General features: G+C 33.7%; 1 protein-coding gene across 1 annotated transcript in view; it reads left to right on the forward strand.

The window, feature by feature from the left end:
- LOC105482701 (adhesion G protein-coupled receptor L4) overlaps positions 1-17,972 on the forward strand; it is a 120,594-nt gene that overhangs the window by 70,058 nt on the left and 32,564 nt on the right. The window contains exons 4-9 of the mRNA XM_011742952.3: positions 1,750-1,820; positions 2,731-2,910; positions 3,022-3,205; positions 4,618-4,734; positions 12,086-12,291; positions 17,368-17,541. Coding sequence (XP_011741254.2) covers positions 1,750-1,820; positions 2,731-2,910; positions 3,022-3,205; positions 4,618-4,734; positions 12,086-12,291; positions 17,368-17,541 — 932 coding nt within the window. The remainder of the gene's footprint in view (positions 1-1,749; positions 1,821-2,730; positions 2,911-3,021; positions 3,206-4,617; positions 4,735-12,085; positions 12,292-17,367; positions 17,542-17,972) is intronic.

Below are 17,972 nucleotides of genomic sequence, written 5' to 3' on the forward strand. Positions count from 1 at the left end.
AATACATATACTTGTCAGAAGAACAAGAGCTGTTCTAACCTTTTAGGCCTGGGCTATTAGCTGACCTTGTAAATCTAGTACCATCATCTTTCTAGTGAATGGAACTTTCTTTAAGAATCTAGCAAGAGGCTCACTTTCAATTTTTGGTTTTGGTGGTATGAATTTGGATGTGTTTTCTAGATCTTTGTTGGATTTTTGAATGAGAAATAGGAACAGCTGCATTTAAGATAACTAGTTAGATGACATTTTAAATTAGACTTTGATTACACACCCTTTTTCTACAGCAAAGAGTATTATGACACCCTATTAGTTTTAAATCAAATTATAAATTTAAGGTTAGATGTTCATTTATTAATTTAATATAAAGTATCTTGAAGATGTCAGACCTGGGGTAGAAACATAAAAATTTTGCATTAATTCAAGGTAATGATCTAGACTCTTCAGTTTCTTAGAATCTTTTTCTCTAGTAGCAGATTATTTATACTCTATTTATAATGTAAAGCATATTTCACCATAGTAAGTAAATCTTAAAGTTAAGAATATAAACTATGTAAGCTTAAAACCTAGGGCATTTGTTACAGCCTCAATATTTAGCTTTTGAGAATGTAAGACTTAATTCTGTATAATGTATTATTTTATTGATGATGATTGTGTGTTGAGAACCGTAGTAAAATATAACCTGAACAAAAGTAATAAGTTGTGATAAAATTTTAAGGGAATTCAATCACACATTCTGCTACATCTTAGTTTTTTAGGTTAACTTACATGCAAAAATGAAGTTTTGGAAAGAAATTGGGTCACTCTTCTATCCTCCAGATTACACTGAGTTGTTGAAGTCAGTTTAGTTTGATACTAGAAAACAAATAAGTTTAAATGTGTTTCTTAAGTTGGGTCTTTGTTAAATTAGAACTAAGTGTTACATCATCAATGATGGAAATTACTGTAATGACTTTGTTGATTAATCATGCAATTCAATCTGAGAGTGTGGCCCATGAATAATATTTTCAATACTCTCTCAAAATTGATTGGAGGAATTAAATCTAAAAAGTATATGCAGCTAAGTTTGTTATGCCATTGTCTAAATGATGATATTTCTCTAACTTTCTTATAAAATTTGACATGAAACCACTCATCATAAGTAACACTGTTTTCAACAAGTTAGCAAGTATATGAGCACTAAAAAAATTTTTTTCAAATATTAAGATTTCCAGATATAGATGACTGCAGTGAGTCAGTTGTCTGTGGTGATCATGCCATATGGGGAAATGTGAATGGTGGGTATAACTGCTCCTGCAAAGAAGGTTATCAGACATATACAGGAAAATCACAGTTCACACCTAATAATGGCACTTACTGCCAATGTAAATTACATTATTAAATTTTATGTGTGATCAAAGAACTATATAAAATATGTAGTACACAGTTGTGAAGTACCACAGAGCTACAGCTTCCAAGAAATGTGCCTGCATTCCTTTATGTTGTATGGAATAAAGAAAAGAAAGCCTATTTTTTTTAATTTAATCAAAATTGTAGATAGCATTTTATGGAACTAACATTCCTTGGTCCTTAAAACTCCTTTATTTCATTGTCTGTAAAATATTGCACATTCTAAAACTGAAGAGGAAATTCAAGTGTTAGAGAATGTCCTTTTAATATTTAAATAAGTGAGCAAGATCATTGGGATTTATATGATGAGCTTAGGCAAAAATACTTTTTAAAACTTACTGTATAATCTGTTTTTTCCTACAGAAAATGTGAATGCAAACTGCCATTTAGATAATGTCTGTATTGCTGCAAATATTAATAAAACTTTAACAAAAGTAAGTAGAACAGTTAACAATTTATTTTATTTGGACATTTTGATTTCAATTAAAATGCTTTCAGTGTCACACATTTCAAGAAGAGTAACCAGTAGCTGAACTTTAGGGAGGGTTGAAAACGTTTACATATAGAGATCTAAGCATCATGTTTGCATCAAAGACAGGGTTAATTTGAAAATCCCAAAATTATTTAAAAGGCCTTTTACATATTTAATATGCTACATTTTCATTACTCCATATGTTGGAAAATTCTTTTTATGTAAAAAAGTTGATTGAAAAATAGTAAAGAGATACTTTGACTCTAGACCCATTCCCACATTCTAAGTAGACATAATTGAATGCACCTAGATTTGGTACTTAAAAGAGAACATTTCAAAGAGCAAATAAAGTAGGTGATTTATAAAATAATTGTCATATGATTGAGAATGTGAATCTCAACATGAGTAATCAACTATCAGTTTAAAGCAAATTTTCATTTAATCACATTGTAAAGAGTTTTCTTTGGTTGATTAAAATCTAATTTAAAGTATTATCATTTATTGCTTAGGATATCAATATTTATAAGTACTAAGGAGTTCAAGTATTAAGGTAGATTCATTGGCTAGAATATAATTCTATACTGAAGAATAGGAAGTTATTTTGAAGACTCATTTTTTAAAAATTATTAATTCAAATATGCTCTGTTTCTTTTCTAAAGTAAAGTCTATGCTTTTAGGTTATTTGCTAATCTCTTGTAAATAAATTCAGGTTTTAGTAATGCATGTTATGGTTTAGGTTTATTAGTTTGATATTATTTATGTGTAGACCGAGAAAACCAACTCAGAATAAATTTAACATATAAGTTTTATTCTTATAAAACTCCAGTAGAACTAATTTAGTTTCCTTTTTCTGGACTCATTTTTTTGCTCAGATCAGACCCATAAAAGAACCTGTGGCTTTGCTACGAGAAGTCTATAGAAATTCTGTGACAGATCTTTCACCAACAGATATAATTACATATATAGAAATATTAGCTGAATCATCTTCATTACTAGGTTATAAGAACAACACTATCTCAGCCAAGGACACCCTTTCTAATTCAACTCTTACTGTAAGTATGTTCAGCTTCAACTCTTAATATAATTGGGCTTTGAATTTTTCCTTTCATCTGTGATTAGCGTAGGATTCTAACGTTTCTAAAAGACATGCTTTTTTTCAATAGGAATTGGTGAAAACTGTGAATAATTTTGTTCAAAGGGATACATTTGTAGTTTGGGACAAGTTATCTGTGAATCATAGGAGAACACATCTTACAAAACTCATGCACACTGTTGAACGAGCTACCTTAAGGCTATCCCAGAGCTTCCAAAAGACCACTCAGTTTGATACCAATTCAACAGATATAGGTAAGAAACAAGGGTCAATTTCAAAGTAATCGTGTTTTCCAAATAAGCCATTTTCAAAGTCTTGGGTGGGGGTTAGGAGGCATGGTGTTGAAACTAGTACTGATTACATTGAAAGTAGTTTTATTAGTGTAGAAATGAATGGTGATGCATACTGCAAGAGCACTGTGAATAAAGTACTAGTAAAAAGGATAAATCCACAAGTGTTGTCTCCTTCCTATCATGTCCACCTTTTCTGATTCCTGAACTGTATAGCCATCAAATGGTCAGAGTACATTACTCCTTTGTCATTTTGAGTCCGTCATCTCATGACTTGTCAGGGTCTACCTTGACCAACGAATTTTTGGATATTGTGTGTTTGTTTATTTGTTATTTTGAGACAAAGTCTGGCTCTGTCACCCAGGCTGGAGTGCAGTGGCGCAATCTCAGCTCACTGCAACCTCCACCTTCTGGTTTCAAGCAATTCTCCTGCCTCAGCCTCCCGACTTGCTGGGATTGCAGGTGTGTGTTACCACGCCTGGCTAAGTTTTGTTCTTTTGGTAGAGATAGGGTTTCACCATGTTGGTCAGGCTGGTCTTGAACCCCTGACCTCAAGCCGTCCACTTGCCTCGGTCTCCTAAACTGCTGGGATTACAGGCATGAGCCACCATGCCCAGCCGGATATAACACATTTAAACTTCTATTTAGGAATCCTTTGCATGTTGATAATATAAAGCAATCAACATAGCAAATTAGAATGTTTCTTGCTTCATACAAATTCATACCTAAAATATTCAGAATCTTGTGTCAAATTGAGGATGCCTATAAAGTTTTTCTGAGGAAGCAAGGTAAGTTTGCTGAAATAATCACTGCATACATCTGTACTGCATTTTCTGAGTGGCATTCTGCTGTGCAACCGCAGATTTACAAAAATCTCATCAGGATTCATCATTTACTCTAAATCAAAGTTTCAAGGATTGTGACTAATATGTAAGTGCTCTATATTTTTATAATGTTTCTGCATGAAAATGGTGATAATACAGCAGGTCAAAGGAATTATCACTCAAACGTTTAATTAAATCACTCATTAGTGAGTTATAGACACTATTCTGTAAGACATTGTAGTTGCTTATCTTTGCTTTAGTAATTGTAATTTTACAGCTTCCTTGGTTACATACACATATTATATTTTACTTAATTAAAAAAAAAGTTAAACCATGAGTGCCATAGTGAAATTAAAAAATTAAAACTTGAGTCAGATTTTTAACACATATATTACATTGTCCAAACATGTTAAGAATATGTTCACTCTACCTGCTATAAATAAGTTGAAACACAACAATGATGGATGAAATTATCTCTAAGCTAATATATTTACCGTGTATATTGATTAAACTAATTTCAGGGTTTTTTTTGTTTTCATGGTTTTGTTTCAGCTCTCAAAGTTTTCTTTATTGATTCGTCTAAAATGAAACATATTCATCCTCATATGAATGTGGACGGAGATTATATAAATATATTTCCAAAGAGAAAAGCTGCATATATTTCAAATGGTAGGACTTTAACAGTCTAACAGACAATGTATCAGTGAATTTGCAATAAATACTTATGCATTTGATAACATCATATGTACATGGAACAGGTATGGTTTCCTATAAAAACATATGATGTATGTACAGTATACAGAATATCCATATTCTTACTTGAGATTTCCATTCTGATATAAATACTGGGGAGGATTTTGGCTGACAATATCTGGGTCCTTGTCTTAACTCCAACTTTTGTTACTGTCTGAAATGTTTGAAATTCTCATGAAAATATACAAAGAGCTCTGATTTTACTACTCCTTATACAGCAAAGTCACTATATTTGCAGTTCCTTTAATTTTTCTTCCTCAATAATCCATCATATTCTTCATCGTGAGACAAAATTTGTGATTGTGTGAGGAAGAAAAATAGAGATTTTTTAAAAATAGGTTTTTTTTTTTACATGTTTGCTTTCGTTCTGGGAAACATGTGCATAACATGCAGGTGTGTTACACAGTTATATGTGTGCCGTGGTGGTTTGCTGCAGCTATTGACCCATCCCCTAAGTTCTCTCCCCTCTTTCCCCACCCCCCGGCAGACCCTGGTATGTGATATTCCCCTCACCGTGTCTGTGTGTTTTCATATTTCAACTCCAACTTATGAGTGAGAACATGTGCTGTTTAGTTTTTTGTTCCTGTGTTAATTTGCTGAGGATGGTTGCTTCCAGCTCTCATCCAAATACCTGCAAAGACATGATCTCATTCCTTTTTATGGCTGCATAGTTTTCTGTGGTGTATATATACCACATTTTCATTATCCAGTCTATCATTGATGGGCATTTGGGTTGGTTCCATAACTTTGCTATTGTAAATAGTGCTGCAATAAGCATACGTGTGCAGTGTCTTTATAGTAGAATGATTTATAATCCTTTGGGTATATACCCAGTAATGGGATTGTGGGGTCAAATAGTATTTCTGGTTCTAGATCCTTGAGGAATCACGACTGTCTTCCACAATGGTTGAACTAATTTATATTCCCACCAACAGTGTAAAAGCGTTCCTATTTCTCCACTGCCTCACCAGCATCTATTGTTTCTTGACTTTTTAATAATCGTCATTCTAACTGGCATGAGATGGTGTCTCCTTGTGGTTTTCAGTGGCATTTCTCTAATGATCAGTGATGTCAAGCTTTTTTTCATGTTTGTTGCCTGCACAAATGCCTTCTTTTGAGAAGTGTCTGTTCATATCCTTTGCCCACTTTTTGATGGGGTTATTTGATTTTTTTTCTTGTAAATTTGTTTAAGTCCCCAGTAGATTCTGGGTATTAGACCTTTATCAGATGGATAGATTGCAAAAATTTTCTCCCATTCTGTACGTTGCCTGTTCACTCTGATGATAGCTTCTTTTGTTGTGCAGAAGCTCTTTAGTTTAATTAGATCTCATTTTTCAATTTTGACTTTTGTTGCAATTGCTTTTGGTGTTTTTGTCATGAAGTTTTTGTTCATGCCTATGTCCTGAATGGTATTACCTAGATTTTCTTCCAAGGTTTTTATGGTTTTGGGTTTTACATTTAAGTCTTTAATCCATCTTGAGTTAATTTTTGTCTGTGGTATAAGGAAGGGGTCTTGTTTCAGTTTTCTGCATATGGCTAGCCAGTTTCCCCAGCACCATTTATTGAATAGGAGATGCTTTCCCCTTTGCTTGTTTTTGTCAGGTTTATCGAAGATCACATGGTTGTAGATGTGTGGGGTTATTTCTGAGGTCTCTGTTCTTTTGGGTACCAGTATCATGCTGTTTTGGTTACTGTAGCCTTGTAGTATAGTTTGAAGTCAAGGAGTGTGATGCCTCCAACTTTGTTCTTTTTGCTTAGGATTGTCTGGGCTATATGGGGTCTTCTTTGATTCCATATGAAATTTAAAGTATTTTTTTTTCTAATTATGTGAAGAATGTCAATGGTAGTTTGAATAGCATGGATCTATAAATTACTTTGGGCAGTATGGGCATTTTCACAATATTGATTCTTCCTATCCATGAGCATGGACTATTTTTCCTTTTGTTTTTGTCCTCTCTTACTTCCTTGAGCAGTCATTTGTACTTCCCCTTGAAAAGGTCCTTCACATCTCTTGTTAGCTGTATTCCTAGGTATTTTGTTCTCTTTGTAGCAATTGTTAATGGAAGTTTATTCATGATTTGGCTCTCTGCTTGTCTATTGGTGTAAAAGAATGCTTGTGATTTTTGCACATTGATTTTGTATTGTGAGACTTAGATGAAGTTGCTTATCAGCTTAAAGAATTTTGAGGCTGAGATGATGGGGTTTTCTAAATAAACAATCATGTCCTCTGTAAACAGAGACAATTTGACTTTCTCTCTTCCTATTTGAATACCTTCTATTTCTTTCTCTTGCCTGATTGTCCTGGCCAGAACTTCCAATACTATATTGAATAGGAGTGGTGAGAAGAGGGCATCCTTATCTTGTACCAGTTTTCAAAGGGAATGCTTCCAGCTTTTGCCTATTCAATATGATATTGGCTGTGGGTTTGTAATAAATAACTCTTATGATTTTAAGATATGTTTCATCAACATCGGGTTTATTGATAATTTTTAACATGAAGGGATGCTGAATTTTATTGAAGGCCTTTTCTGCATCTATGGAGATGATCATGTGGTTTTTTGTCTTGGGTTCTGTTTATGTGATGGATTACATTTATTGATTTGTGTATGTTGAAGCAACCTTGCATCCCAGGGATGAAGCCGACTTCATTGTGGTGGATAAGTTTTTTGATGTGCTGCTGGATTCCATTTGCCAGTATTTTATTAAGGGTGTTCACATCGATGTTCATCAGGGATATTGGCCTGAAGTTTTCTTTTTTGTTGTGTCTCTGCCAAGTTTTGGAATCAGGATGATGGCTGGCTTCATAAAACGAGTTAGGGAGGAGACCCTCCTCCTCAGTTGTTTGAAATAGTTTCAGAAGGAATAATACCAGCTCTTCTTTGTGCCTGTGGTAGAATTCCAGAGACTGTGAATCCATCTGGTTCTGGGCTTTTTTTGTTTGGGAGGCTACTAATTACTGCTTCGATTTCAGAACTTGTTATTGGTCTATTCAGGGATTTGACTCTTTCTTGGTTTAGTCTTGGGAAGTTGTATGTACCCAGAAATTTAACCATTTTTTCAAGATATTCTAGTTTTTTTGTATAAAGGTGTTTGTAGTATTCTCTGATGGTAGTTTGCATTTCTGTGGGGTCAGTGGTGATATCCCCTTTATCATTTTTTATTGAGCCTATTTGATTCTTGTCTCTTTTCTACTTTATTAGCCTAGGTTGTGGTATATTTTGTTAATTTTTTTTAACCAGCCTCTGGATTCATTGATTTTTTTTGGAGGGTTTTTCATGTCTCTGTCTCCTTCAATTCTGCTCTGATCTTAGTTATTTCTTGTCTTCTGCTAGCTTTTGGATTAATTTGCTCTTGCTTCTCTAGCTCTTTTAATTGTGATGCTAGGGTGTTGATTTGAGATTTTTCTAGCTTTCTGTTGTGGGCGTTTAGTGCTATAAATTTTCCTCTTAATACTGCTTTTTCTGTGTCCCACAGATTCTGGTTGTCTCTTTGTTCTCATTGGTTTCAAATAACTTCCTGATTTCTGCCTTAATTTCCTTATTTACCCAGGATTCATTCAAGAGCAGGTCGTTCAGCTTCCATGTAAGTGTACGGTTTTGAGCAACTTTTCCAGGCCGGGCGCGGTGGCTCACACCTGTAACCCCAACACTTTGTGAGGCCAAAGCAGGTGGATCATGAGGTCAGAGTTCAAGACCAGCCTGGCCAGGATGATGAAAGCCCATCCCTACTAAAAATATGAAAGTTAGCCAGGTATGGTGGCAGGTGCCTGTAATCCCAGCTACTCAGGAGGCTGAGGCAGAGAATTGCTTGAACCCAGAGGTGGAGGTTGTAGTGAGCTGAGATCGTGTCATTGCCCTCCAGCTTGGGTGACACAGCAAGACTCTATCTCAAAAAAAAAAAAAAAAGAAAAAAGAAATCAGCTTTTCCTTGGTACCTAACTAGCAAGTAAGTAGCTACTATTTCAATTTAATCATTTATCTGTTATTTTAGTGTAATGCATTTAGAAAAAAACTCTGCTGATAGTAGAATTTTGTTGTTATTCTCATATAGGTAAAAATATATTACCTAGAGAAATAGGAATTATAAAATTTTTGCAAAGAAAATAATAATATTTCCTATTTTCTCTAGGTAATCTATTTTTACCTATATGAGAACAACAACAACAAAATAGCAAAATACAATGGAAAATATATACTGCAACACACATGTTGTCTCATGGAGAGACACTGTTTCATAAAAAGAAGTATTTTTGTATCCTCTATTCTTTCTTGTCATGTTCTGCACAAAAGTGGGAAATAGCCATAAATGAAGTAAAAATAACTAAGTCATACTGCCATTGAACCCTTGGCTTTTACTCTATTATACCGTATTCTAATTACCCAAGCACACATTTTGTATTTAGGAACAAATCCAAAGAATGTTTTAACTGTTGAAATTTCAAAGACAACTTGGTACTGTTTGGAATTTGGATAAAAAGACATTGAAAATACTGATTATGGTGATAGATGATGAAATTGTTATGGAATTAATATCCTGAAGAAATTTTGTCTGATATTATGGTAGTTTTGTTATATTTAATGATCCCACGGAGAAAGTGACATTTGAAAGGAACAGTAATATTAGCTCTCAATAAAGGAGAGTAAGAAAATGTGTTTTGCTCAAAGTTATATCTTAAAAATAAGAACAAATCTAACACATTGATCAAACCCTATCAAAGATGTCTGCATGTATTTATTAATTTATTGAAAAATTAGTTAATAAAACACATGCATTCTTTAAAACATAAACAGTACTATTGGTAGGAAAATAAAGGAGGTCTATGCAGCACAAGTGAATTTTATTTTTCTTTTTTGAGACAGGGCCTTACCCTGTTGCTCAGGCTAAAGTACAGTGACATGATCATGGCTCACTGCCAGGGCTCCCAGGGCTCGACCTCCCAGGGCTCCAGTGAGCCTTCCACCTGAATCTCCCAAGTAGCTGGGACCAAAGAAACATGCCACCATGCCCGGCTAGTTATTCTGTTTTTGGTAGAGACATGGTTTTGCCATATTTCCCAGGCTGGTCTCGAACTCCTGCCTCAAGTGATTCTCCCACTTTAACCTCTCGGGATTACAGACCTGAGCCATGGTACCTGGCCCCTGGATTTTTAAATATATATTTTTTATAGACTGAATTTTAGAAGCGTAAGGAGGAAGGGTTGAGAATGAACAGAACAAGATTCAATGCTCTGATCTATCGTTTTATGATAAAAAGATAACAGACTTTTCTTAAGAGATTTCACGTATTTATTTTCAAATTACTTATGAAATCAACATTTATGTGAAAAAATAGAGCAGCATATGAAGCTCTATTGAGAAGTGGTTTTAGTTATTCTCAAGTTAAAGTGGCAATAAAGCAGTTTGAGAGCAATGATTCTCTAAGGAGTTCGTTGCATAGTGTATGTGGGTAAGATTGATTTGAGAATTTAACATAAGGAAAATCATAACTCTTGTCACCTCAGTAGTTTTCTAATAGTTTGGAAAGCAACTTATGCTTGGACCACAATAATAAAAAACTATTAATTTCATTCAAAAGAATTAGAAGCAACAAAACAAAATAGGAATAAGGAAGAAGACCTACTGAATGGGAATCTTTAAACAAACATATATCGGTATTACTTCTAAAGCAAAATCTCCAGAACTTAGCATAGTTATTTGCACTGTGTAAATGCTCAGATATGTGTTCTGTCAATTGAATTGAAGGCTATGTCTGGTTCCTGGTAAACATATGGTAATGTTAACAAATATAGGAAAGATCTTAGGGCAAAAAGACTACAGTAAGCATTGTGAAGAAGAAAAACTAGGAAGGATGGATGATGATTTATTAGGAAATGATCTACTCTGTTCAAATTAGTCAAAGTTTTTATACTCTTTGTTAGTGAATAAACCCCTAATTTTTTAATAAAAGGTACAGGTTTGATAAGAAAATTTAAAGCTAGAGCAAGCCTCGAATTCGTGAGAAATCATAGGAATTGAAGAAGTTCAAAACCCTGGGAATGGAAAAATAAATACTGAGACAATATATTTGTAAAGGAGGTGAGAAGATGTTTTGGAGGATTCTCTGTGGCACCCCATACCAAAAGTCCGAAAATGATGTTAAATAAATATTTTTCTTCACAAAGGAAAGCAGTAACTAGTAGATTTTTAAAATCCATCTTATACTTTTGATTTGTCATTTGATTTTGAATCATCTTCTACTACAACTCCTGAGATGCCAGTGTCCCACGACGTGGTTCATCAACTGGACCTGGTCATGTAGACCTAACAGGTATCCAAGTCGTGCCTCAGGCCCTTGTCTATTTATAGGAAAGGCTGGGACAGTTGTCATCTTTTGGAGTCATAATTTCACTAGCCCAACGATGTCATACTTTCTTTAATATAAGTTTTGTAAGATGGCACTTGAGGAAAATCCTTTATGTAATGTATCTGGGTTTAGCAAGGCTCTTAACAATGTCTCTTAAGGTACCTTTTAAGATTAAGAGAGAAAACATAAATAGCAATACACTTTGGCAACTTCCAGCTCACACAGTCATATCCAAATAATTCTATTTATTCATGTGATGTGGAGGTTTCCAGTTTTGTTATTACAGTCCTTTGTATTTGATGATATTAATATTTGTATTTATAATTTTGTGCTATTTGGTTATATGCTGCTGCACTGCATTTGGTGAGTTTTAGGGACATGGATAATGGCCGCCTCTCAAGGAAATAAATTTTCTACCCTGACATTGCATAATTACATGTTATCAATATTAAATATAAACCATTTTATTAGGCATAAGTTTGAATTCAGTGGCATGTTACAACTCCTTCAACTCTAAATTGTCTTGATTCTATCAGCCTGTGATAATTTCCTCCTAATACCTCTTAAATTCATATATTTATACGAGGACATAATAACTCAAAATTTAATTATTCAAGTGAATACACTTCACACTCTGGTTCTTGGTCAGGATTTTGGCGTAAATTTATCTAGGACTATTTTTCTTCTAACGATAGTTTGTGTAAAGGGGATATTTATCTTCAAAATCTTAGAGGTCAGAGAATATGTCTTACTGTGGTTTAACAATGCAGGCATGGGCTTATTGTGGTCCATATTTCAGTATCTGGGTATTTGTATAACTTCCTAATGTGAAACGTTTCTCTATTCAATTTTTATATTTATCTTAAGAGTGTATATACACTTTGTTTTATAAGAATTTCACTAAATATACTTATTTTATTGATAGGCAATGTTGCAGTTGCATTTTTGTATTATAAGAGTATTGGTCCTTTGCTTTCATCATCTGACAACTTCTTATTGAAACCTCAAAATTATGATAATTCTGAAGAGCAGGAAAGAGTCATATCTTCAGTAATTTCAGTCTCAATGAGCTCAAACCCACCCACGTTGTATGAACTTGAAAAAATAACATTTACATTAAGTCACCGAAAGGTAAGCTGTTTTTCTGGTAGTTATTGGCTATGACTGTGATATAGTCAGAGAAGTGGACTCTTTGTTGTGTCACATAAATTATCTAAGTCTTTGAGTTTAAAAATACAGATTTGAAATTAAAAGAGTGAAGTGGTTTTAACTAATTTTTCTACAAAATATTTTTGTACTTTCAGGGCTCTTTAAACATTCTAATTAATACCAAACAATTTATTAATTTGATTATCTGGAAATAAGCAATGTTTTTGTTTTTTTTAAGTACACTGTTTATTTTGGAAATATCCATAATTTAAAAAAATAAGTTATTAAAAGGTATCACAATCAGAGAAATAAATAAATGTCACTTGTGTAATAAGTGAGGTGTTTCATTAATACTTGTCATTTAAAATAATATTCGAAGGGATTCTGGTGTTGATTAAAAGAAAATCTTAGCAAAATTTACAATATTTCATAAAGAAATTAGTGGAGGCCATTTGACTCTTATTTTTTATTCTATTTCACTTTTCAGACTCATATAATTAAAGTTATACAATAAAAAAGCATGATTAGAACTAACCAACTATTTAGCTATTTTAGTTAAAAATAAATGGGGGCAACTCAGAATCACAGGTTATTTGCAACAATTTCACAATTGATGTTATCTTAAACTTTCAACAGAATTTCAGTTCTAGTACATGATTCAAGTACTTTCGAAGTTCCATTTGAAGTACCTTGAAGTTGAGAAATTATATTTGCATTATTATGGGAGAAAAGGGGCTTTCTAAAAAAAGTAATATATTTGCTTACACACAATACAAACATGCCACTGTTAAGTAAAAACATCAAAGGTAGAGAGAAACTAAATGTATAAAAAATGCAAGTAAATAATAGCTCAAACCTAAATAATGGTAAGCAGCATGTTGAGGAAAAAAGAAAATGTGAAATTGTTTAAGACTGGAAACCAAACTTAGACTTCTATTTAAGATGCTAAATGCAAAATACACTTTTAATACTAGAAACCAAACACTGTTCTTTTACATGGTCTGATGGTTTTTCTGTTTTTTATCAGTAGAATGTTTTGACAGCTAAAGAGTTGCCAAGAACAACCCACTTCACCAATCCCTGTTTGACAAAGACACAAAACAAAACGCATATTTAAACAAAAACTCTTCACAGTAATTCCTGGGAAAACTTAATTGCTCTTATCTGGCTTTCTGCTCAAATGTATTTTCCATTCAAAGTAATGACTGTTACGAAATTTCACCACTCTTCTCTGACAATAGACCTACTTAGTCTCTAGTTCCCTCTCTCTGAGATTGAAATTTTGGTCCCATTTTTTCACCTGAGAAAATAAAAACTATCTCTTAATATGTTCAGTGTCCTGGTTCCCTGATAATTTATCTGTGATTTGACTGATTGATACATACTTCTACAGTACCTCAGAAGAATAGTAACACTAATTATAGTAATATTAACAATTATCATAGCAATCAATAATTACATAGTGCTTAGATTAGAAACCAGTCAGTATTCTAAGTTTTTTACTAAAAACAAACAAACAAACAAAAAACTCATTTAATGCTTACAAAAGCCATATGAAGTACATACTATTATTACTATTTTATAGATGAGGAAACTGAGCCTGTGAGATTAAATAATTTGCTCATGGTCACTCAACAATCAACTGATAGAAAAAGGTTTCAAGCCCCTGCAGCCTTCCTCCAGAGTCCATGCTCTCAAAAACTATGATACTCCTGACCAGTTTGGCCCACTACATCCATCCCAGTCTACTTCCCAAGAAATTATGCTCCATCCACCATCTCATCTTTCCTGGGTCTCTCCACATTGGTGTCAGTGTCTCAATTAATAAAAAGACTCAAGCCTCTGCCTCATAAAAAAATAAAACCATACCCCGTTGGTACTGGATCATCTTCAACCAAAAAAACAAAATATAATAACTCCTCTTATCTTAAGCTTCTAAAAAGTAGATGTAATCTGCTGACTTCCATCTATGCAAGATTCAGATTTAGTTTTCTTACACACATGTTCTGCTGTGATATACACACTCCCTCAACCATCCATCCACTCATGCTTACCTCCAATTTTTGGTTAAATGGGTTTTCAATGTTTATAATACTATAAATTGGTGTGTTATTCACAACTGAATCATGGAGTTCAGTCATTTTCCTGGTGTTAATTCATTTATTTTCATTTGCTTATATTTCTATTTATCCATTGTTAATTTGTCTCCAAAATATTTGACAGAATTATAAATCTCTTTTCAAAACATTCGAACAAGTAAGCTTATCTATCAGCCAGTTTGTTGTCTTGGAGACATCCTTCCCAAGGCTCTGTAGCCTTGATGCTGTCTGGATGATCTACCCCTGGGTCATTTATCAGCCTGGGCATGCCTTCCCTTCTCCCCATCATTTTCACATATCATTCACTATTCACCTCACTCCTCTCCTGTGTCAGATGCCATGTTTCCTCCAGCAATGTCTTCTTCTTTCTTAGTTTATATATGTATTTTGGTGACATATTCTCCAGTGGCTGCTTGAGAGAGGAAACAGAGAAGGTCAATTTTTTAAGCTCTTGCATTATTAGGTTTTATATAAATATACAAATATATACACACACACAAATATATTTTTCTACCTTACCCCTATACTTGTTAGATAAATACCATGTACAGAGTTATGTTTTTTTCTCAGATCTTTCTACACCTTGTTCATATGTCTTCCAGCTTTCAAGGGTAACATGGAGAAGTTGAATGCAATTAATTATTTTAATTAACATGTATTGTCTTTTGAATGCAATCAGTCTCTTTCTCTTTATCTCTCTCTTAAAGTTTTGGAATCTTTATTCTTGGTATTCCAAAATCTTTCAGATGTACTTTGGTGTGAATCTTCCTTCATTAATTGCGGTAAACATCTTGTGGGTCTGTTCAGTCTGAAAATGTATGGTCTTCAGCTTTAGGGAATTTTCTACAATGATTTCTTTGATAATCTCTCCCTGTCCAGTATCTCTGCTCTCTTTTTCTGTTCCTCTTAGTATGTATTAGACTTCCCAGCTGAGCTTCTAATGTTTGGAGTTTTTAAACTTTTTCATTCCTATTTTTAATTTTTCTCGTAACTTTTTTAATTTTTACTTTATACTTTATTTTCACTGAGAAACTTTATTTTTTCAATCCTGATTTTATTTAATGGGTATAGTATCTCATCTCTCTGAGATATTATTTATATATTTTTTAAAAAAACTCTTTTCTGCTCCCTGCATCATCTTGCTCTTGACTGACTTTGTTTGGATCGTTCACCGTGGTTCCCTGTCTTTCTTGTTGGAGCTTGTCCTCAGATGTCTGGGGGTTCGTGACCACCCATTCCCATTTAATAATGAGACACGGTGTGCACTCCTGGCCTTGTGGCAGTGGTGTGCTTCACTAGAGTTTTCATCAGGCAGGCTTCTGGCCACGGTATTGGAAGATCCTGAATGTCAGTATCCAAAAGCAGTTTATTTTTGGCCAATCAGTTTCTCAGGAAGAAACGTTCTTCCTTTACTATCTACTCTAGACAGAAGTCTGGTTGGAAGGATTAGGAAAATTAAGAAAATGTGGTGGGACATGGTGGAAGATCAGTGTGTAAACAGACCCTCACTTAAGTCTGTTTTTGAATGGTACGCATAATCACAGCTTAGTCTGGCTCCTCAATTCTACAGTCCCTCTGCTTTCTCTAGAATTAGGCCCTTCCCAGGCTCTTTTTGAGGCACTAAAAGAATTTCAGTTTTCTTCATATAGTTTGACCTTCTTGACAAATTTCTAGCAATCTCTCCAATTTTAACTCAATTATCTTTCCAGACAAACTCACACTGTTTTTGTCAGTGCTCCAACTATTGACCTAAGGGTTATACTTAGCATCTATTCCATTAAAACAATTATCTTATTGTATTTAAATCATCTGAGTTTCTATCATCCTTAAAGAGCTGATACTTTATCTTTTTGATTGATAATCCTCACTCTTTGAACAGTATATATCATACATTTGACACTCAAGGTACATTTTCTTTAATAAATAGTTGTCTGAAAATTGGAATTTGATTCTATAGTACTCCATTTATCAATGTTTAGTCTTAAATACACCTTAAAATAACATGTTTTGGCCTCTTAACATAATATAGCATTTATCTCAGAGAGCGTTTATGAGGGTTGAACTAAACAAAGTAAGAAAGCAGGCACCTAGTTAAGTGTAAATTGTTATATAACTGAAAATAGTTTTTATTTCTACAAGTTCAACATTTTACTGATAAATTATTATTAAACCATACATTAGGTGTGGTGTTATGATTAGTTAATATAAAAGTATAAGAACTCCACCGTTTATTGAATAACTGTCACACTGTCTGTGTGTCATCTGTGCCATGTCTGTATCTGATCTTGTCTTCACTATTCTTTACCTCACTTACTGTGCTCTAACTTAACTGGCTTCTACAAGTTTCTGGAATGCCTCTGGTCAGTCTCACTTCAGAGCTTGTCCATTTGCATTTCCAACTGTTTGGAACCCTCTGTTCCCAAGTCTGTTGGATCCCCCCCACCTTCACTTCATTGAAGTAACTGCTTAGACATAATCTAGGAGACATCCCCTTGGACAACCCTCCATATCACTTTCTTTCTTCTTACCCAGAGTTACTTTTCTCATTGAGTACTTTTTCATCTCTAACTAGAATGTAATGTCAACAATGCAAACAATTTTTTCTCTTTTGTTCACTGTTGTATTTTTAGTACCTGGATTAGTGACAAATATCTGGTCAATACTCAACAAACATGTACTGAATGAAGATGCAAATGAAAATTATGCACTGTGGTAAATGACATATGAATAATTTAATAAAAATTATCACGTTTGTGAGACAAAATTGATGAAATATAGCATTGTTGCAATATAAATTTCCATTCTTCCACATAGCCGCCTTTATTTTTTATAATTTGTTTTGTGTTTCACTGTTAAGGCATTGTTTCAATCACATTAATGGTATTTTAAGTATGACAAAAGCAATACTATGTATGTAACTTTTTATCTTTTTTTCATCAGTAAAATATCTTTTTTTCAGATCACAGATAGGTATAAGAGTCTATGTGCATTTTGGAATTACTCACCTGATACCATGAATGGCACCTGGTCTTCAGAGGGCTGTGAGCTGACATACTCAAATGAGACTCACACCTCATGCCGCTGTAATCACCTGACACATTTTGCAATTTTGATGTCCTCTGGGCCTTCCATTGTAAGAGAACTTTCCCCTTCATATTTATAAATGTTCCTTTTTCTGTTTTTATCCATGTTATTCAAGAGAATATTTATTTTTTTATATATTTTTCTTGGGTTTAGATAGCACATTTAGTATAAGAGACAAAACCCCAACAGGATTTTTCTTTCTGTCTGTTTTCCTACCTACCTTCTAGAACATATCTAGTATGCATTTAAGATTATTTCTAGTCTGAGACTTATCTAGTCTGTAATATCCGGTAGATTACATAAAAAATTAGTTTGTAATGCTGCTTTCAAGAGCCATTTGCCCATTTTAATGTATCATGGAATTTAAAGGCACTTTTTTGTGATGACAATTTATTTTCATACGTGACAAAGCTCCTGAAAATAAGTCAGATATTTTATATGAAAATAAATTGTGTGAAATCACGTATGAAAATACTTATA

The sequence above is a fragment of the Macaca nemestrina genome, chromosome 1, assembly GCF_043159975.1.
Source record: "Macaca nemestrina isolate mMacNem1 chromosome 1, mMacNem.hap1, whole genome shotgun sequence".
NCBI classification, from domain to species: domain Eukaryota; kingdom Metazoa; phylum Chordata; class Mammalia; order Primates; family Cercopithecidae; genus Macaca; species Macaca nemestrina.